The sequence below is a fragment of the Podarcis liolepis genome (assembly GCF_965112155.1).
Source record: "Podarcis liolepis genome assembly, chromosome: 8".
NCBI lineage: Eukaryota > Metazoa > Chordata > Lepidosauria > Squamata > Lacertidae > Podarcis > Podarcis liolepis.
The window spans coordinates 89,805,041-89,827,083 of NC_139560.1; the positions used below are offsets into that span (position 1 = coordinate 89,805,041).

The 22,043-nt window shown below is 48.2% G+C and overlaps 1 protein-coding gene across 1 annotated transcript in view; it reads left to right on the forward strand.

The window, feature by feature from the left end:
* Positions 1-21,706, forward strand: part of LOC310713831 (uncharacterized protein) — a gene marked incomplete at its 3' end in the record, with an annotated part of 476,441 nt that extends 454,735 nt beyond the window's left edge. Inside the window, exon 2 of the mRNA XM_083518396.1 lies at positions 20,648-21,706. Within this exon, the coding sequence (XP_083374522.1) occupies positions 20,717-21,706 (990 nt within the window). The 5' untranslated portion in view covers positions 20,648-20,716. The remainder of the gene's footprint in view (positions 1-20,647) is intronic.
* Between the last annotated feature and the right edge of the window lie 337 nt (positions 21,707-22,043).

Sequence of the window (22,043 nt, forward strand, 5' to 3'; positions counted from 1 at the left end):
GTTCTGTGATTGGACATCATGTATCGAATCAGAACACAGGAGCTCAGAATCCTTAGTCCAGACTCAAGCTCAGGCGAACACAGACCACTGAATACATAGCACCCCTCCCCCTTTTGGCATGAACCCTCATCCCCATCAACACACATAGCCATCAAAGCGGTGAGGGTGGTGCTGGGAGCAGTGGAGCTCACTCCCTTGGGTCGTTGGGGATCCCAATGGAGCTGAGGCTGATGATGTGGGTGTCACTGGTGTTGTTGCCTCTGTGCTGTCTGGCGGTGCAGAGGCCCAAATCCTGAAATGTTCTGTGATTGGACATCATGTATCAAATCAGAACACAAAAGCTCAGAATCCTTAGTCCAGACTCAAGCTCAGGCAACACAGACCACTGAATACATAACAAAGATGAATGGCCAAACTCCTGCAAGATAAAGAACTCAAACTCAGATTATGGTTTCTATGGAAATCTTTAATGCTCAGATCAGTACACCAGCAAAAGTAATGTTGTAAGGCACAGCAGGTGCAATGCATAGCTAAGACACTGAACCAACAAGTGACACCCTGCCTTGAATCCCGTCATATGGGAATGGGGCAAGCACAACTAGCATGGGAAATGGGACCATTCCTTAGGCTGGCCAAACAAACGGGCACTCCTCTGACAAGTCTACTCCTGACCTGCCTGTTCCCACTTGTGCTGGTGTCTCCAGGAACTTCTGCCCATCTGAAGTGAGGGGGATAATATAAACGAACCTAATGAGCCTTACAAATGTTTCAGATGACAATTCCCATTGCTAGCTTGTTGCGAGTTGTAGTCCAAAACATCTGGAGTGCACCAGGTTGTGGAAAACTGATGTAACTCTGTGTGTGTGTGAATAAATAAAAGTTTGAGCAGGGAGAGATTGACAGAGAGAGCTTTGAGCTGAAGGTATCTGGGGAGTGAAGGTGTCTCCCTCCAGAGGTCTCCTGCCTTGTAGAAGTGCAGTGCTGCTAACCTCCATTTATTCTTGTGTATTTGCAAGTAAATAAAATATTACCTCCTCTCCCCTTTAAGTCTCTATAAGTTGCACTTTTTTCCTCTTAAAATCTAAGAGGAAATGTCTGTGCGTCTTATGGAGTGAATGTGTGGTCCCTGGGGCTGGGAGGGGGGATAACCTGGGCTTCCCCTGCCAGCCCCACAAGCTCTGGGAGCAGTGGGAAGGCTGCAGTGGGAAGTGCAGCTCTTTGGGGCTGGGGCTGGGGGAAACCTGGGCTTCCCCTGCCAGCCCCACAAGCTCTGGGAGCAGCTCCCTAAGCTGCTCTTTGGGGCTGGGGGGGGGAACCCGGGCTTCCCCCTCCAGCCCCAACAAGCTCCTGAGCAGCTCTGGGATAGCCAGTGAAGTCTCTGAAGGGCAGCAGGATGAAGGTTCCCCGCTGCCCTGCGGAGGCTTCGTGGGCTACCCTAGAAGCCAGAACAGCTAGAGAGAGCGCTGCGCAGTGCTCCCTCTAGCTGTTTTAGCTTCTTCCTTCATCCCGCTGCCCTATGGAGGCTTCGCACGGCTATCCCTGGCTTTTGCGGGAGGTGGGGGAAGGGACAAAGCGAGACTCTCTCACTTCCCCCATCTCCCGCAAAAGCCCCCAAGAGCCACGCTCCCTTTAAAGAGCCGCGCGGAGTGTGTGTGGCTCTTGGGGGCTTTTCCCCAAGGAGAGAGAAGGGCAGTCCATCACTTACCTTCCCCCACCTTGTACAAAAGCCCACAGCACGCTCTTTAAAGGGAGCACGGCTCTTGGGGGAGCCTTAGCTGTGCGCAGCCTCTCCTGGGCAGGGAATGAAGGCTCCCCTTGCCCGGGAGAGGCTGCGTGCGGCTATCCCATAAACCAGGACAGCCAATGGGATCGCTGCACTGCGATCCTGCTGGCTGTCCTGGCTTCTGGGATTCAGAATATTTTTTTTCTTGTTTTCCTCTTCCAAAAATTAGGTCCGTCTTATGGTCTGGTGCATCTTATAGGGCGGAAAATATGGTAATCCAAGGGATAATCAACTTTCTCCCAAGGCTTTCCAAATATGAGCCCAATAGAGGGGCTTTGTTACATCATGGCAAGAATGTCCCACTGACAGTCCAGCTTCCGGACAAATGACTGGTTGTATAGTACAGTACAGTACCTATAGTTCAAGAAGACAGTACAGCACCTATAATTCATTGCTCAACCAATTGGATCAATGTAATTTAGTTATCAAAGACAGTAAGTGGACTTACAAAAAACAAAACAAAACAAAACAAAAGACCCCACTGGAGTCCTATAATGGTGTCAATGAACTACAGACTCATTGAAAATGTTTCTTTGAATCAGCTGGAATACACCAGGGACACCTCATTCCATCTGAAGGACAGCATTTTAAATTCCTGGGCTGTATAGTGTTTTAGAGCCACTGAGTAATGATTTCTAGATCCATTTCAATCAAGGTTTAGGCCTGGTTTTGGCCTAAAACTCCTTGATGTCAGTGGCAGACTTTGGTGTCTCAAATTACAGCCCTGTGTGACACCAAAATCCAGTCCCCCCACCCACGTCTCACCTTCCATTGGATTCCAGTTGCAGCATCTGCCATGGCACCCCATAAGCTCTGTGCCTGATGTGCCCAAACCAGTTGTGCTTCCCTAGATCTGCCTTTGATTATGTCCTCTGTCAGGAGAGGCAGGGGAAATGTGTCCCTGTTAATTGTCCTCAACCTCTCAGTGGCTTTCTACCACAAAGCATGGAATTTTCTGGAGCAGCTGTCCAAGTTAGGGGTGGGTGGCACCCATCTGCATAGCCAGGTTTTTTTAAGGTGGCCAGAACCTCAGTTTGCTATGTATTTTTATTGATTTTGGGGGGCATCTGCTCACCCTTGGCTATGCCCATGGTGACACTGCTTTGCGGTGGTTCTGGTCCTACTTGGATGGTTCTTTCCAGAGGGCAATGCTGGAGGAGTATTCCTCAGCTCTGTGGAGCCTTCAGTGTGGCATTCCTCAGTGTTTGGTTTTATCCCCTATGCCACGCATGTCCAACTCTCAAGAGACTGCGATCTACTCCCACTATTAAAAAAAAAAACTGGCAATGATCTACCAAAGTTGTTGAGCTTTTGGGAGGGGGGAGCAGGTGTGATGGAGGCTTGGCTTTGCTTTTGTTTTTATTATGTATTTTGCGTTTTTATCTTGTATTTTTGTGCTGTGAACCACCCTGAGATCAATGGATGATTGGTGGTTGATTAATTAATAAAATAGAGCCAGTGTCCTGGGGTAGCACAATTCACTTCTTGAGCAGGAGAAGCTGAACTTCAAATACCTTGAGCTATTATGAAGATACATTTGGCTGACAGAAAGAAGAGCAGAATGAAAATTGTTTCAAATGATTTCAGTTTCTTGTTCTCCCACTGAAGTCAATGAGAAAGTATTCACCTTTCAGACATACACATAACACATCTAGCACATTGGGATGAATAGCAAGGAGAGGAGTCAAAGGGGAAGAAGTAAACCACTTTTTAAACCTTCCCTTTAAATAGGCAACAGAAATTGTAGGGACGATCGCTGGGTCCGGAGCACACTCCCCACCCACAGGCAGCCTCAGCCTGCCTGCACGCGTGACCTTGGGGTGCGGAGCACACCCCCCCTCATAGACAAAGCCACAGCTGTCTGAACATCCTGCCCTCTGTCTAACCTTTTACAATCTCAGTAGTCGGCGGTGTCCTGTCTGTAACCTTTGTCTTGGAGACCTTTTGTCTCCTTTGTCATACACTGTGTGCAAGGGGAAAATGACACGGTGGAAACAGGTGCCAAAATAACTTTGTACCACCCCACGATCTCAGGACTGGAAGATGTGTAAAGGTCACAGCCCAAAATGTATCTGCCTGGATTTGCATATTTGTGTCAATAAAAGGAGCCTCCACAGAGCTGGCCGGCAGCTTGCATGCAGCTCACCTGTGCGCAGCTCACCTGCATTATCAACTCCTGCATTACCAACTCCTGCCTCATGTTCTTCACTTCATCTGGCGCCCAGGTCCGTGGGGCTGGTTTTACTCACTTCACTCGGCAAGAGCTACAGATGCGTCCCTCAATCCTAAACAGATCCCAGTGAGTATAGGAAGGAAGGAACGTGAGTATGGGGAGTTCCCTTTCTGCGCAACAGCTGAAACATCGTAACAAGTAGCAGTGCTTACTTTTAAAGGCACTTAATGTCCTATTGAAAGTAATTAATACCCAGTGTCTGTGGTACCCTGAGGCTGGTTCCTTTAGGTTCCAGGATTGGGATCAAATAGGACAGATCCTGCACTCAGAGCCCAGAGCCCAAGTGTGAGTCCTGCAGGTTTGGCATTTCTGCCAAGAGCGTTTTGCTCCCATAGAAAGTAAGGCTTTGCTTTCGGTTGTTAGGCCACCATCTGCAGAAGTTCAGTCTGTACGTTCTCTTATCAATCCTCCATCTGTTTCATCCGCCCCACCAAGGTTGTCGGTGACAACGCTGCTGAGCCTGGTTTTTAAGAAGTCAGCATCTGAGAAGCCAGTTTCTGAGGCTTCTTAGGTTTCTCAGCAATCCCCTCTCCTATCTCAGCCCAATCTTTCCTGTAACACGTCATTTCAGCCTTCAGGTCTGCCTAACTTAGCAGGCATAGCAGTGCCTCCTGAGTCTGTAAAGGCTCAGAGGGCAGACCTCAGAAGGCAAATGGTTAAGGGGGCAAAAGCATTTTCTCACCTAACTGTGGAAGAGCTTGCTGACCTAAACATGCTGAGTCCGGTTACATGGGCACTGGATGGTCAGGGCCAACAGGTTAGCCGTTGGGACCCTCTGCCTTATTCTGTTTTCAGAGAGGTGAAAAAAGCTGATAATGAATTGCCTTTGACCAGTACCTATGTACGTTGGACTGGAGGAGGATGAGTCCTCAGACTTTGCTTTGATTCTTGATGATTGGAAAGCCCTGATGAAAGCTGCTGTGAATCTGCAGACTCAATTGCCCCAGGAACAGGTTCCTGTAATTTCTGCATGCGCCCTACATGCCTTTCAAGCTCATAAAACTATTGTGCTTGCAGGTGCTTTGCGTCATTCAGGGAACAGCCAGTAACTGGGTCACCCTCTGACCCAGGACCAAAAAAAGGGGGGGTGTTTTCCTGCTCAGATACTCAGTAGCAGGAAACAGCCAGTAACATTGAAATATACTCAGAGTCGCAAAGTGATTTCATGCTCTTTATTCAGCTCATAGAAGAAGAAGAAGAAGAGTTTGGATTTGATATCCCGCCTTTCACTCCCTTTAAGGAGTCTCAAAGCGGCTAACATTCTCCTTTCCCTTCCTCCCCCACAACAAACACTCTGTGAGGTGAGTGGGGCTGAGAGACTTCACAGAAGTGTGACTGGCCCAAGGTCACCCAGCAGCGGCATGTGGAGGAGCGGAGACGCGAACCTGGTTCCCCAGATTACAAGACTACCGCTCTCAACCACTACACCACACTGACTCTCTCATAGTGGTGAGGAGGAATGAAACAGTACCTGCTTTATATACATTATTTACACTATGGGCTGCACATGATTGGCTAATTCCGGAATTCTACTGTAAGCCAATCAGGTTGTGGATTCACTTCTATCTGTAGCAGGATTGGGTGGTTCCTGCCAACCAATCATACTGCTGCATTGTTCTAGGACCAATCAGACTGCTGCATTTTGGATCCTATTGTTCTAGGACCAATCAGACTGCTGCAGTTTGGATCCTATTCAACTCAGTACATAACACCCCTCCCCTCTAAGTTCCAGTCCTGCCCGGGAGGTCGCATTCATAGTCCTCAAGGTATGCCAGCGGCCTACATGTGCGTTGCGGCCTGGGGTGTTCCCTGGTCCGGGGTTCAGGTTCTGGCTCATGTTCCAAGGATGCTGGCTGTGATGGGGCTGTTTGGTCTGGTGCAACCGGCTCGCTCAGTCATGGTTCTGGTGTCCTTTCGGCCTCGCGGGTCCTCTCTGTATTTACTGATTCTGCCTCTCCTGCTGGCCCCTCCTGCTCTATGGGCCTCACTGCCCCGCTGTTCCCTTGGGACTCCTCTGACCTGTCCTCCTCCTGGTTTTCTCCTGGGAATCATCGCCCTATCTGGTCGCAGTGGCGGCGCCAGCATTGCCCCCCATCCGTTAGCACCTCGTACGACACGGGGCCAGTGACCCTGGTGACTGTAGCGGGTACCCATGCTGGGCCTGCCCCAAAATTCTTTGCGTACACTGGGTCCTGGGCCTTGAAGATCTGGGGGTTCCTGCCTTCCCCCACCACTACCTCATCCTGAGCTCTATCGGGGTGAAGGCGGTCCAATCTGATTGCAAGGCGCCGACCCATTAGTAGTTCAGCGGGGCTCTGGCCTGTCGTTGAGCTGGGGGTGCTGTGCTGTGCTAGAAGGAATGTGGCAAGGCAGTACTCCCAGTCCCCTTGCGTCATGCGGCGAAGGGTGTCCTTGGTGGTCCGCACCATGCGTTCTGCTTGGCCATTGGTGGCAGGGTGGAACGGCGCCGAACGGATGTGGCGGATGGCGTTCTGCGCTGTGAAGGTTTGGAATTCTTCTGACGTAAATGCAGTCCCGTTGTCTGAGACGAGAGTGTCAGGGAGCCCGTGGGTTGCAAACAGCCTGCGTAGTACCCGGATGGCTGCGGACGTGGAAGTGGACGGTACCAGTGCGACTTCCAGCCATTTGGTGTAGGAGTCCACCACTATGAAGAATGTTTTCCCCTGAAAGGGGCCAGCGAAATCGACATGCAGGCGTGACCGTGGTGCTCGGGCGGACTCCCAGGACTGGACTGGGGCCCTTGGGGGATCTGGGCGGGATTCTTGGCAGGCCTGGCAGTGTTTGACCCAGGCCTCTATCTCTCCATCGATCCCCGGCCACCACACATAACTCCTGGCAAGGGCCTTCATTCTTACTACCCCTGGATGTGTCTCATGTAGGGCTGTGAGGACCCTTTTGCAGAGGGGCTGGGGAACAACGACCCTGCTTTCCCATAACAGCCCCCCTTGTGGGCTGACAGTTCATGTTTGCGGGTTGTGTAGCCAGCGAATTCTGGCCCAGGGCTGCTGCTGGGCCATCCCCTCCACACCCAGTCCAGGACCCGGGAGATGACCCTATCTTTCTTGGAATGGTGTGCAACTTCTTGTGCCTGAATGGGGCGGTCAGGAAGCAGCTCCAGGCTCATAACCTCTTGTGCAGGTGCTGGGTCAGGGCCTGTTTCCGGTAGTGGTAGCCTGCTGAGGGCGTCCGCATGGCCCATCGCCTTCCCAGGGCGGTAAATCAGTGCATACTGGTAGCTGGCAAGGAAAATTGACCACCTGAGGACGCGAGGAGACAGCACTTGGGGGGTCTGCTTTTCAGGGGCAAACAAGCCAAGCAACGGCTTGTGGTCAGTCACCACGGTGAAGGGCCGCCCGTACAAGAAATCATGGAATTTTTTTACTCCCTTCACGATTGCCAGACCCTCCTTGTCGATTTGCGAGTAGTTCCGCTCGGTTGCGTTGAGTGTCTGGGAAAAGTACGCCACCGGTACCTCTCTTCCATCTGGGAATTGGTGCCCCAGGACAGCGCCAATGCCATAGGGTGAGGCGTCGCATGCTAGCACCACCGGCAGCCTCTCGTGGAAGTGTGCCAAGACCGAGTTTGAAACAAGCAAGTCCTTGACTGCCTGGAATGCGGCCTCCTGGCGCTGGCCCCACACCCAAGGGGCCCGCTTGTCCAGGGGTCTGTGTAGGGGCTCTGCTACCGCCGCCTTGTGGGGAAGGAAGGAATGATAAAAGTTCAATAGTCCCAAGAAGGCCTGAAGTTCAGTCTTGCTCTTGGGCGCTGGGGCATCACAAATGGCCCGAACCTTGTCCCCAGTCGGGTGGACCCCTTCTGCGTCCACCATAAATCCCAGAAAGTCCACCTGAGGCACTCCTAGTAGACATTTTTCCCGCTTCACCTTGAGACCCGCCGTCTGGAAACGGTGCAGAACGGTGCGGAGGCGGTCCTCAAACTCCTCTGGTGTGGGCCCGGCAATCAACACATCATTGAAGAAGGGGGTGACGCCAAGAATCCCTTTAAGGAGAGAGTCCATTAGATTCTGGAATATGCCTGGTGCCACGCTGACACCGAATTTCAGCTGCTTTACCCTGAACGCTCCTCTGTGCATCACAATCGTCTGTGCCTCTGCTGTGGCCTCATCTACTGGCAGCTGTTGATATGCTTGGGCCAAATTCAGCTTGCCAAAAATTTTCGACCCAGCCAGGGTGGCAAGGGCATGGCTGACCACTGGCACTGGGTATGCGTGGGCTGTGAGGGCCTTGTTTATGGTACATTTGTAGTCTGCGCAGATGCGGACCGAACCATTAGGCTTGACGGGTGTGACGATTGGGGTTTCCCAGGGGGCATTAGGCACCGGCTCCAGCACTCCTTGCTCCACGAGTCGGTCCAATTCCTCGTCTATACGGGGTTTCAAGGCGAACGGGACCCGGCGGGCCTTGAGCCTGACCGGTCGTACTGCGGGGTCAAGCTGTAGCGCAATGGGGGGGGCCCGTATACTGTCCCAATTTCCCATCAAAACCCCCTGGAAATTCCCTTCATGTGGCGTCCACGTCCACTTGTAAGGTAGTGTGGTTCACCCCGGTGACAGCTAGCCCCAGTGGTCCAAACCATAGAATCATAGAATCATAGAATCATAGAATCATAGAGTTGGAAGAGACCACAAGGGCCATCGAGTCCAACCCCCTGCCAAGCAGGAAACACCATCAGAGCACTCCTGACATATGGTTGTCAAGCCTCTGCTTAAAGACCTCCAAAGAAGGAGACTCCACCACACTCCTTGGCAGCAAATTCCACTGTCAAACAGCTCTTACTGTCAGGAAGTTCTTCCTAATGTTTAGGTGGAATCTTCTTTCTTGTAGTTTGAATCCATTGCTCCGTGTCCGCTTCTCTGGAGCAACAGAAAACAACCTTTCTCCCTCCTCTATGTGACATCCTTTTATATACAGTGGTACCCCGCAAGACGAACGCCTCGCAAGACGGAAAACCCGCTAGACGAAAGGGTTTTCCGTTTTGGAGGCGCTTCGCAAAACGAATTTCCCTATGGGCTTGCTTCGCAAGACGACAGCCCATAGGGAAATCTCCGGGACAGCGGGGAAGCGCAGCGCGTCTTCCCCACTGTCCTCGGACCTCCTCCCGCCGCCCGGCATCGGAACACATTAATTGATTTTCAATGCATTCCTATGGGAAACCGTGCTTCGCAAGACGAAAAACTCGCAAGAAGAAAAAACTTGCGGAACCAATTAATTTCGTCTTGCGAGGCACCACTGTATTTGAACATGGCTATCATATCGCCCCTTAACCTCCTCTTCTCCAGGCTAAACATGCCCAGCTCCCTTAGCCGTTCCTCATAAGGCATCGTTTCCAGGCCTTTGACCATTTTGGCTGCCCTCCTCTGGACATGTTCCAGTTTGTCAGTGTCCTTCTTGAACTGTAGTGCCCAGAACTGGACACAGTACTCCAGGTGAGGTCTGACCAGAGCAGAATACAGTGGCACTATTACTTCCCTTGATCTAGATGCTATACTCCTATTGATGCAGCCCAGAATTGCATTGGCTTTTTTAGCTGCTGCATCACACTGTTGGCTCATGTCAAGTTTGTGGTCAAGCAAGACTCCTAGATCCTTTTCACATGTACTGCTCTCAAGCCAGGTGTCACCCATCTTGTATTTGTGCCTCTCATTTCTTTTGCCCAAGTGCAATACTTTACATTTCTCCCTGTTAAAATTCATCTTGTTTGTTTTGGCCCAGTTCTCTAATCTGTCAAGGTCGTTTTGAAGTGTGATCCTGTCCTCTGGGGTGTTAGCCACCCCTCCCAGTTTGGTGTCATCTGCAAATTTGATCAGGATGCCCTTGAGTCCATCATCCAAGTCGTTGATAAAGATGTTGAATAAGACCGGGCCCAAGACAGAACCCTGTGGCACCCCACTAGTCACTCTTCTCAAGGATGAAGAGGAACCATTGATGAGCACCCTTTGGGTTTGGTCAGTCAGCCAGTTACAAATCCACTGAGTGGTAGCATAGTCAAGACCGCATTTTACCAGCTTCTTTACAAGAATATCATGGGGCACCTTGTCAAATGCCTTGCTGAAATCAAGGTAGGCTACATCCACTGCGTTCCCTTCATCTACCAGGCTTGTAATTCTGTCAAAAAACGAGATCAGGTTAGTCTGACATGACTTATTTTTCAGAAATCCATGCTGACTATTGGTGATCACAGCATTCCTTTCTAGGTGCTCACAGACTGTTTGCTTAATGATCTGCTCCGGAATCTTCCCTGGTATTGATGTCAGACTGACTGGGCGGTAATTATTTGGGTCCTCTCTTTTCCCCTTTTTGAAAATAGGGACAACATTTGCCCTCCTCCAGTCTGCCGGGACTTCGCCTGTTGTCCAGGAATTCTCAAAGATGACTGCCAGTGGTTCTGAGATCACATCTGCCAGTTCTTTTAATACTCTTGGATGCAGTTCATCTGGCCCTGGAGACTTGAATACATCTAAACTAGCCAAGTATTCTTGTACTATCTCCTTAATTATTCTGGGCTCTGTTTCCTCTGCTGAATCATTTGCTCCAAATTCTTCAGGTCGGGCATTGTTTTCTTTATCGGAGAAGACTGAGGCAGAGAAGGCATTGAGGAGTTAAGCCCTTTCTGTGTCAAGCTCCATGCGGCATGGGGCCCCCTCTATCTGTACCTCTACATCAATTTTCTGTACGTTGGGGTGGGGCAACTGGTATACCTGGAAGTCCGTGAGCTCCGTCGAGTTGCCTTGGTGCGTTGGGCCCCGGGACCTGGGGCTCTTGGATTGGTCATCTGATGCCTGGCGTTGGGTGGGCCGAGCTTGGCACACCCGGGCGATGTGTCCCGATTTTCTGCACTGCCTGCACTCTTCGTTGCGGAAACGGCAGGTCCTCCTCTCGTGACTCTCCCCGCAGCTTGCGCAGTTCCCTCCTTCTCGTCGAGGCAGCTGTGGTCTGTGCGCTGCTTGAGTGCGCTGCTGTACTCGGTGCACCTCCTCCATGTCGTCGGTGAGGTCTTTGTGGTGGACCCTCGGTTGGGATGGCAGGCTCGGCCGTGCCTCTTGCGTCGACCTCTCGGCAGCTTCCGTTGCCAGGGCCTCCTCCAGAGCGACCTGGAACGTTAGGTCCTTCTTAGCGTAGAGGCGTCGTTGCAGCTTCTCATCCTTCAGGCCACCGACGAGGCGGTCACGAAGCATGTTCTCCAGCTCTGAGAAGTTGCAGAACCAGGCGGCTTGGCGGAGAGAGGTCACAAACCCAGTTATGGTTTCCCCAGGGGCTTGCCGCTTTGCGTAGAAGGCATTTCGACGAGCCACCACTGAGGGCTGCGGCGAAAAGTGCCCCTTCAGCTGTTCCATTATTATTTTGTATGGAACAGTAGCGACGTCTTCAGGCGCAAGGAGAGCCCGGGCAATTTCAAACGTCTCCTCTCCGCAGACGCTGAAGAATATCGCCCTCTTCTTGGCGTCTTCTTCGTCGGTGACCCCTTTGGCTTCTAGGAGGAAGGTGAAACGGGAGGCGTACGCTTCCCAGTCTCCAGATGCTGGGTTGAATGGCGAGAAGCTGCTGTTGGCTGCCATTCTGAGTTCCTTGTGTCCCAGAGCTGAAGCTTGGATACACGGTGCGAGGCAGCGGTGCGGCAGGTGGCGGTGCTGCGGTGCTGTGTGTGGCAGTCAGCTCAGCGGGATCCCATCCTCGTTGCCAGTGAAATATACTCAGAGTCGCAAAGTGATTTCATGCTCTTTATTCAGCTCATAGTGGTGAGGAGGAATGAATGAAAGTCCCCTCACAGTATCTGCTTTATATACTTCTTCAGTGTATCTGAAGAAGTGTGCATGCACACGAAAGCTTATACCAAGAACTAACTTAGTTGGTCTTTAAGGTGCTACAGGAAGGAATTTTTTTATTTTGCTTTATATACATTATTTACACAGTGGGCTGCACATGATTGGCTAATTCCAGAATTCTACTGTAAGCCAATCAGGTTGTGGATTCACTTCTATCTGGAGCAGGATTGGGTGGTTCCTGCCAACCAATCATACTGCTGCATTGTTTTAGGACCAATCAGACTGCTGCATTTTGGATCCTATTGTTCTAGGACCAATCAGACTGCTGCAGTTTGGATCCTATTCAACTCAGTACATAACAAACATCTTTGAAAAACCTGCCACCACAGGCAGTATGAGGCTGAATTTAATAATGCAGGAAGACACCGTTTTCCATCTGCCCAGGGAGGTTCATCTCATTCCCACTCAGGTCAAGGGGGCCCATTTTACCCTGGACCTGTGGATTTGATCTTCCACAGGTCCAACGCAGTCTCTGCAAAAGGAACAACTGATTCTGTCTACATAGGCTTTTTCAGAATGTAAGCATGGCCACAGACTCTGTGCTAGGGAGGGAGTTGTCACTGCAGCACTCCTTGGTTTGTGGAGTCCCGCAGGGCGCAATCCTTTCCCCGATGCTTTTCAATAACTTTAATTGCCCCCTTGCCCAGATTGTCCAGAGTTTCGGGCTGGGTTATCATCAATATGTTGATGACACCCGGCTTTATCTACTGATGGACGGCCGCCCTGACTTGACCCCGGACACACTGACCAGATGCTTGGAAGCTGTGGATGGAGGGCTCTGTGGGAGCCGGTTGAAGTTAAATCCTTCGAAGACAGAGGTCCTTTGGCTGGGTTGAGATGACATGGGGTTGGGGGCCAACTCCCATCTCTTGCAGGGGCTCAATTAGTGCCAGTGCCTTCTGTCAAGTGCTTAGGTGTAACCTTCGACGCCTCCCTTTCTATGGAGGCGCAGGTTGCAGCCACAGCAAAGGTGGCATTTTTCCATCTCCGCCGTATCAAGCAGTTGGTCCCTTACCTTTCTCACCCTGATCTGGCCACAGTGATCCATGCAACGGTCACCTCCAGGCTTGATTATTGTAACTTGCTCTACGTGGGGCTGCCCTTGAAGCTGATCCAGAAACTCCAGTGGGTGCAGAATGCCGCAGCGAGACTCCTTACGGGGTCTCTTCCATGGGAGCATATTCACCCAGTGCTTTACCAGCTGCACTGGTTCCCAGTGGAGTACAGAGTCAGGTTTAAGGTGCTGGTTTTGACCTTTAAAGCCCTATGCGGCCTAAGACCCTCGTACCTATGGGACCGCCTCTCCTGGTATGCCCCACGGAGGACCTTAAGGTCCACAAATAACAACACTTTGGAGGTCCCAAGCTGCAAGGTGGTTAGATTGGTCTCAGCTAGGGCCAGGGCCTTTTCAGTACTGGCCCCGACTTGGTGGAATGCTCTGTCACAAAAGACTAGGGCCCTGCGGGACTTGACATCTTTCCACAGGGCCTGCAAGACAGAGCCGTTCCGCCTGGCCTTTGGTTTGGACTCAGTCTGACCCTTATGTTTCCCTCCCCTTATGATTTTGATTTATGGGCTACTATTAAAATGAGGCTGCATTTTAAATTGTATTTTAACCCGCATTTTAATAAACTGTTTGTTTGTTTGTTTCCCACTATTATGTTTTATTGTAATTTTATTGGTGTTAGCCACCCTGAGCTGGGGAGGGCAGGGACCTGAAGAGAGATTGAAAGACAAAGCAGCAAGAGCCACAAAATCTGAATCCATCAAGCATTCTCGGATATTCTTACTGAGATTAAATGCACGATTAAGAAAGTCATATCTTTTCCTTTCTATTTCCCCCCAAGTAGAATATGATTGTGTCTTTTTCTGTTTTGCTATAATCTGTTTGAGTTATATGAAGAAACAAAGCATAATAAAAGATTTAATTGAATTTTAATTAGAACAGACCACCTATAAAAATTCTGGGTGTTGCAAAAAAACCCCCACCCCACTCCAAATTCTGAAAATGCATTTCAAATCGTCAGATAATAGAATATTTATGTTATTTAATCAAGTAAAACTGCCAGCCCAAACACCCACCCCCAAATAATGTGTTTTTTAAAGAAACCCACTCAGCTGCCTGGGGGGGGGGGTGTGTGAAATAAAACACTGTTTTATTTTTTCCACAGTTTACAAACTCAGTACATTTTTTTCCCGTTTTTTGTTTTTCAATATATTTTTATTATTTTCCTCCTTAAATAACATTTTCGACATTGCAACATTTCATTATCAAACACAAAAACTTGCTGCTCTGCTGAGCATATGACTTCCCTCCTTCCCTTCAGCAGGTTTTCCATTTCAAATCCAATCACACAATTTACATCTTTAACCTATTGTCCACATTGTAGGATTTATTTAAATCCTGCTAGTGTCTTCAAGTTTTTACAGTTGTTATTCAAATATACTCAAATTTACTCCAGTCCCTTTGGAATTTCTGATCGTCCTGGTCTTGAATCCTGCAAGTCAGTCTGGCCAGTTGTGGTTTGAGGACCCGCCCCCCACGATGTGAAATGAATACACGAGGACTCGCGACGAGACGAAGGTGAAGAATGAGGCCGGGGAGAGGCTGGCGCTGCAGCAAAAAGGCTGCTGAACACGCCCCCTCCGAGGCACCTGGTTGGGTGCCTGCCGAGGGGCGTGGGCGCCAGCCAGGTGAGGTGGAGGCAGGGGGCTAACGCCCCCTGCTAGGGGTGGTGCTCGGGCTCCCGCCCACAACCACTCCCCTCTCTTCCAGGGAGGAGAGTCTTTCTGCAAAGTCCATCATCTTCGCCTGCCACTCTGCAGTGGTAGATACCTCCTGTAACTTCCACTTTGGGGCCAATAACGTTCTCGCTGCAACTGTGGCATACATAAACAATCTTTGATCTATCTTGGCAATTTCCTCTCCCATCAAACCTAGAAAAAATGCTTCTGGTTTTTTGGGAAAGGAATATCTAAACATCTTTTTAAATTTGTTATAGATCAATTCCCAGAATGTTTTTACTTTGTCACAGGTCCACCACATATGATAAAAGTCACCGTCTGATTCTTTACATTTCTACCATGTTTTATCTCTCGTTCTATACATTTTTTTATAATAATATTTTATTAAATTTTAACAAGAAAAAAGGTTACAAAAACATCAACAAAAAGACATAACAACAGACGATAAAGAAAATAAACACCAGAAAAACCCCAAAGCCAAAAATTCCACATAAAAGCAGGAACAAAAAAAGGAAAAAAGGAAAAAATACAGATAAAAATCCCTCCCTTCAATTTCTACCATTCTTTTACTTATTTTCCTGACTTCCTCTCACCTCCCTCTTTGTATTCCATTTAAAAATTTATTCAGCAAATTCATACCCTCTTATCTTACCCTTAATTATATGTCCTCATATAATATTACTTCATATTTTCATTTATAATCAAACCATTCTTGCAAATTCTTATTTCACCTTATTACTCAGCCACTTCATTTTTTACATTAATTTCATTAATTTTATCTTATCCTAAGATCTCTAAAAAATTTAAAATTTTAACCATGTTTAACTTTTGTGCAAAAGCCAATTACTTCCTTTCCAACATCTCTTAATATTTCCTTAGTATTACACTAATTCCATAAATATAGATTAATTCCAAAAAACAATTCTCATTCTAAGTTTATCCAACGTCCTTTTTCCTGGTTCCGGGTGATGTCCTTATGTCATTATAACCTCATCAGTCAGGTGTTCTAATATCTAAAGCTCTCAAGTCACTTCCAAGCCCCCTCTGCGAGTTTTCTTGTTTCTGCTTATGGTTGCATACATCCTTGTTCCCTGTTGGATTCTTTCGCATTTTCTCCTCCTTCTCTTTGGGGAGCCGATCATCAGGGAATTCCGTACAGTAATATTCTTCATTTTCTTTTATCCAATTATCCCATTCCCCGGTGTTGCACTCCCCAGTATTTAGTTTATAATCCAAGGAGTAGTTGTTCCAAAAAAGATCTTCCACTTTTTTCACAGTCCCACCAGAGATAGGAATTTCCTTAAATCCAAAATTTAGCCAGTGTCCTCCAAATTCCATTTCCATCTTTCTCTGCCGTTGCACTTGCTCTATTAAACCAGTTTCCTGAATAGATTGTTGTGCAGTTTCTGTAACTGCATTTCCCATTGGCACCTCTTTGCTGACTGCAGCTGTTATATAGTCCAACTTTTGATTCATCAGAGACACTTTCTCATCCAGCTGTCGCAGCCCATCATATATTTTGTCCAGGGCAGATAAAACCTCCTCTCTAATCATTTCTGTCAAGGTCGGGAAGCTGGTCCCACGGTCTAATTTTCCCAGTTACTATGTTCTCTTTATAAGTTGACACAGACACACTGGTAGACTTCCTCTAGGGGGTGTAGTTACTTTTTAGCATCCATTTTTAAAATGTATCCAACAAGGGAAAAAAGAATTACTTTCAATTTTCCGATATTTTGTTTCCTTTCAATATAAAACAAACAGGCAGAAAGCAGTGTTGGAATTATTTTTTTCCTTTTTCCTTTTCCAAATTCAAATTGTAAGCTTCACCGACAGTTTCTTTCCTGTCATTCCGTCCCCAGGTTAGGGACAATGGAGACTTATTTTCTTAACTCACTTACTGCAGGATTAGAAAGTCAAGTTTTTTCCCCTTTCCTCCTGCTGTCTAGGGGGATTTCGTAGTAAAGATGCAGGAAATTTCAGGCTTTCAATTTATCCGGCTTTTAACTTGTAAAATCTTTGCTTTAGTCTTTATACAAAGAACCGGAGGCGGACTTCCTGTTTGCGCCTTCCCGTCTCAGATCAAATTCAAAGGTATATTTTTAATCCAAAGCTTCAATTGTCCTACTCACGGGTTGTTGTTTAAAGTCTGAATTGTCACAGGAAAAAGGACAGCGCTCTCTGACATCAGCTGTGCAGCTTCGCTCCGCAGAAGTAGCGACTGACTCTCAGCACTGCGCCAACCCCCGTCTCACTCCGGAGCCCTTTGGAGGGTTCCTTTGCCGAACGGGGGGGGGGCGCAAACGGTGCCCGACGAGTCCCACGGCCAACGGCTTCTTCCGCCTGCGGTTTTCAAAAGGGTCCCCGCTTCGCTGCAGCGGTAGACCCGATTTCTGTGGAGCTGTCTCCCTCTGAGTCAGAGGGAATCCGCCATTGTCGGAGGCGCCGCCTCCGGAAGTCCTCTCGTTCTATACATTTTAGCTAGCTTTACTGGTGTCAAATACCATCTGTACATCATCTTCATTACATTTTCTTTTAATGCCATAGTAAAGGTAAAGGTACCCCTGCCCATACGGGCCAGTCGTGACCGACTCTGGGGTTGTGCGCCCATCTCGCTTAAGAGGCCGGGGCCAGCGCTGTCCGAAGACACTTCCGGGTCACGTGGCCAGCATGACGAAGCTGCTCTGGCGAGCCTGCACCAGCGCAGCACACGGAAACGCCGTTTACCTTCCCGCTATAAAGCGGTACCTATTTATCTACTTGCACTTAAGGGTGCTTTTGAACTGCTAGGTGGGCAGGAGCTGGGACCGAACGACAGGAGCTCACCCCGCCACAGGGATTCAAACCGCCGACCATACGATCGGCAAGTCCTAGGTGCTGAGGTTTTACCCACAGCACCACCCGCCATACATGCTGTAAATTTCAAATTTTCATTCCACAATCTTATCCATGAATCAAACTCAATATTATGCCCAAAATCTAGTACCCATTTTATCATGACTTCTTTCACCTCCTCATCTTTAGTAAACCATTCTAACAACAAATTGTGCATCTTGGCTAGTAATTTACTTCTGCCTTCCAACATTATAATTAATAGATTTATTGCATTAGCCGTGTGGCCATAGCATGATATACATTGAAATAACAACATAAAATGGGGGTGGGGAGGTAGAGGTAGATATCGTCCTGGCGAATACTTAAAGAAAGAGAAAAAAAAAACTGCTGAGGCTGGAGGAGGACCGTTGAAGGGTCCTTCAGCTCCTCAAATTAGTCCTAACTCGATTGTCCTTGTACAATAAGGCTACTTGGAACTTCGTTCGGTTGTGCCTTCCAACATTTTGATTTGAAATCTTGATTTTTTATTTTCAAAACCAACCTTCCTCTTATCAACATTACTTGATGATATTGCAACCATCCTGTAAGTAGACCTTCAATTTGATCATAGGGCTTAAGTTTTAAAACTTGCTCGGTTTCCATCAATATCTCTTCATATGTAGCCCACCTTCCCTCCATATTTAATTTTTTAACCAACAGTACCTCAATGGGTGAAATCCACCATAGTTTTTTTCTTTTCCAATAAGTTTTTATTTCTTTACCATACTTCATAAATTGACCTTCTAATCACATGGTTCAGGAAACCTTTATGTACTTTCACTTTATCAAACCGAAGGTAAGAATGCCACCTGAATCTATTATCATGACCTTCCAGGTCCAGAAGGTCTGTATTTTCCAACATTATCCATTCCTTTAACCATCAGAGGCATGACACTTCATGATAGAGTTTCAAATCTGGCATGTCAAATCCACCTTTCTTTTTTATCATTTAACAATTTGAATTTTATCCCAAACTCAGTACATTTTGATAACTGTTAAAAATGTAATAGTAAAGAACAGAAAGAAGGGGTTGATTAGTGTCAGGGGTTCAGGGACAGAGGCACAGGGGAGACAGGAGATGGAGAGCAAATGGGAAGAATCTGAGGACAGCGGGGAGGAGGATGACAGTGGTCTGAGGGATTCCATGAGCCTCTCCAGCGAATCAGAGGATTCCCAGAAGGGGGCGCCGGTGGTCAGGACCAGCTTCCCCGCCAGAGCGTGGCGAGGGGGGGGAAGGTTCCCGTGTGTCAGAGGCAATGTCTCCGTCAGCAGGGAGAGGAAATGAGTCAGGGCTGACCACGCCTCCATGGGAGAAGGGGGGAATGGAGGGAAGGTCAGAACCAGCTATCCTCCCGGAAAAGGAGGAGAGCAGTGACGGGAGTAGTGTAACGATCAGAAGGAAGGTTGGGAGCTGGGCGCGCGCACCAAGTTCAAATGTACAGGCGCGCGGAAAAACAGAGAGCCCGGATTGGGAGCAAGGTCCTAAAGCCCGTCGGAGGGAGGGGGAACAATCCGGGGAATCAGCGTCAGAGGAGTCCAGGAGGGGCGAAGCCCCAGCGGGCAGAAAGACCCTGCGGAAGAGGGAAGAAAGAAGGAGGTGGAGCAAGGCAAGGGTCTTAAACTGGTGCAGGGGAAGGATTGACTCAGACGGGACTTCGACGGTCTAGCGTAACAGACGTAGGGCTGCGCGCCGCGGCTGTGAAACGGAAAATGAACTTCAATAAACACTTCTGTATATAAAGAGAAACTGGCGTTGGTCCTTTGTGAGCTAGGACCTGAGGCAGCCCTGACAATTAGGTATTTGGATTACTGATTTCATGAAGATGATTTATCCAGGAACAATGCACATGTCTGGCCAGGATCAGACAGAGAGGCACAGTACACAGAAAGTTACCCACACATTGGACTATTCTATCAATTTTCTAAGCATGAGTAACTTTATTGGATTGGGATCCCTGCAAACTGCAGAAAATATTCATTCATTCACATTATCACCTGGACAAGATGGGACAAGAAAAGCAATGCATTAGCTGCTTTGAAAGGGCAGCAGTTGAAGAAGGAGCAAAAAGGGTTTTCGTGTGTGTGTGTGTGTGTGTGTGTGTGTTTCTTTCTTTGTGGCTGATTAGCTGCTCTCCCTGTGCAAAGGTCAGAGGGGGCAGGGTGTCTGTTGAGGCAGGTGATTAGCTGTGGGAGGAGCTTATCAGAGCTTGCAGGGCAGCGGCGCACGCAGTTTGATCCATCTTTTAGATTTAGGGGAGCTAGTCTCAAACGTTTGTTGGGGGAGACCTAGGTTTTTTTCTTGTGGGGGGAGTTATTTGTCCTGTCTTCACGCTTTTTATGATGGAGGACCGCTGTAGCCACCCCCAACGACACATTCTCAAGATGGAGGGGGAGGGAACAGCTGCAGTCACCTGCGGTTCCTGCGCAATGTTTGCCATCTTGCCAAAGGTTGCAGGCAGCTTTACCTGCAGCAATTGCATGTTGATTGCCCTCTTAAAAGACAAAGTCCAGCAACTGGAGGAACGTGTAGCTACGCTCCAAAGAATTAGAGAGCTGGAGCTCTTCTTGGAAGCAACAGAGCACACTGTCTCCACCAAGGAGGAGACAGGGGACTCCCCTGAGAAGGAGGCTAGTTCACCAACACAGGAGCCAGATATATGGAGAAACGTGACTCAAAGAAGTAGGAGGCCCAGGGTCCGCTCTGATTGTTTAGAAATACACAATCGCTTTGAGGTCCTCTCCCCTAGCATGGAAGACGAAGAGCAGACTCCATTTGAGGATCTCTCCCTCATTACAGTCGATCAGGTATATGAAGACGAGCAGCAAAGTCAGTCCTCAGGGAATGTGCAGGCGACCTTGGAACGGACAGCTCACGGAAGAACTAAGGGACAAGAAACTTCATCAGGAGGGCTTTAAACTGACTAATGTGGGGGAGGGAGACAGTGCTCCTGAAGGTAGGAGTCTATCAATTGATGAATATGATTATCCAAATGTCATAGACCAAATGGAGCAAACAGCACGCAGACCTAGTGGTGGGAGGAAAAAATCCTTAAATAAGAGACACGGGGGAATGATTAATGGACTTCAATGTCTGTACACTAATGCGCAAAGCATGGGAAATAAACAAGATGAGCTTGAGCTCTTGGTACAGCAAACTAAATATGACATAATAGGCATCACTGAAACCTGGTGGGATAAGTTGCATGATTGGAATGTAATAATGGGTGGATACAATCTATTTCAGAGAAACAGACCAGACAAGAAACGAGGAGTGGCGTTATATGTCAGGGATGTGTATACCTGTGAAGAGATCCAAGATTTAGAACCTCAAAGCCAAAGTGAGAGCATCTGGGTCAAAATTAAGGGAGAGAAGAATAACAGTGACCTCATTGTGGGAGTTTACTATAGATCCCCAAGCCAAACGGAGGACATAGATGATGCCTTCCTGGAACAGATGGCCAAGCATGCAAAAGGAAGGGAGATAGTAGTAATGGGGGACTTCAATTACCCGGATATTTGTTGGATGTCAAACTCAGCCAAGAGCATAAGGTCAAACAGATTCCTCACTGGCCTTGCAGACAACTTCATGGTCCAGAAAGTGGGAGAAGCAACAAGAGGAACAGCCATTTTACATCTGGTCCTAACCAATGTTGATGATCTGGTTAGTGGGGTAGAAGTGGAAGGATCATTAGGCGCGAGTGATCATGCTCTTCTGAAGTTTACTATACAGCGGAAAGGAGCAGCCAAGCATACTAGGACTCAATTTCTTGACTTTAAGAAAGGCGACTTCATAAAACTTAGGGAAGTGCTGGGTGAGATCCCATGGACAGTAATACTAAAAGGAAAGGGAGTTCATGATGGCTGGGAGTTTGTTAAGAGGGAGATAGTAAAAGCACAACGTCAGGCAATACCAATGAGACGGAAACATGGAAGGTGCCTAAAGAAGCCAGGGTGGCTATCTAAAGAACTTTTAACTGAGTTAAGATTAAAAAAGGATGTGTACAAAAAATGGAAAAGGGGGGAAATCACCAAAGAGGAATTCAAACAAATAGCCAGCACGTGTAGACACAAAGTCAGAAAAGCTAAAGCACAGAATGAACTCAGTCTTGCTAGAGAGGTTAAAAGCAACAAAAAAGGCTTTTATGGGTATGTTCGTAGCAAAAGGAAGAACAAAGAAACAGTGGGGGTCACTCAGAGGAGAAGATGGTGAAATGCAAACAGGGGACACAGAAAGGGCTGAACTCCTCAATGCCTTCTTTGCCTCAGTCTTCTCCGATAAAGAAAACAATGCCCGACCTGAAGAATTTGAAGCAAATGATTCAGCAAAGGAAACACAGCCCAGAATAACTAAGGAGATAGTACAAGAATACTTGGCTAATTTAGATGTATTCAAGTCTCCAGGGCCAGATGAACTGCATCCAAGAGTATTAAAAGAACTGGCAGATGTGATCTCAGAACCACTGGCAGTCATCTTTGAGAATTCCTGGAGAACAGGCGAAGTCCCGGTAGACTGGAGGAGGGCAAATGTTGTCCCTATTTTCAAAAAG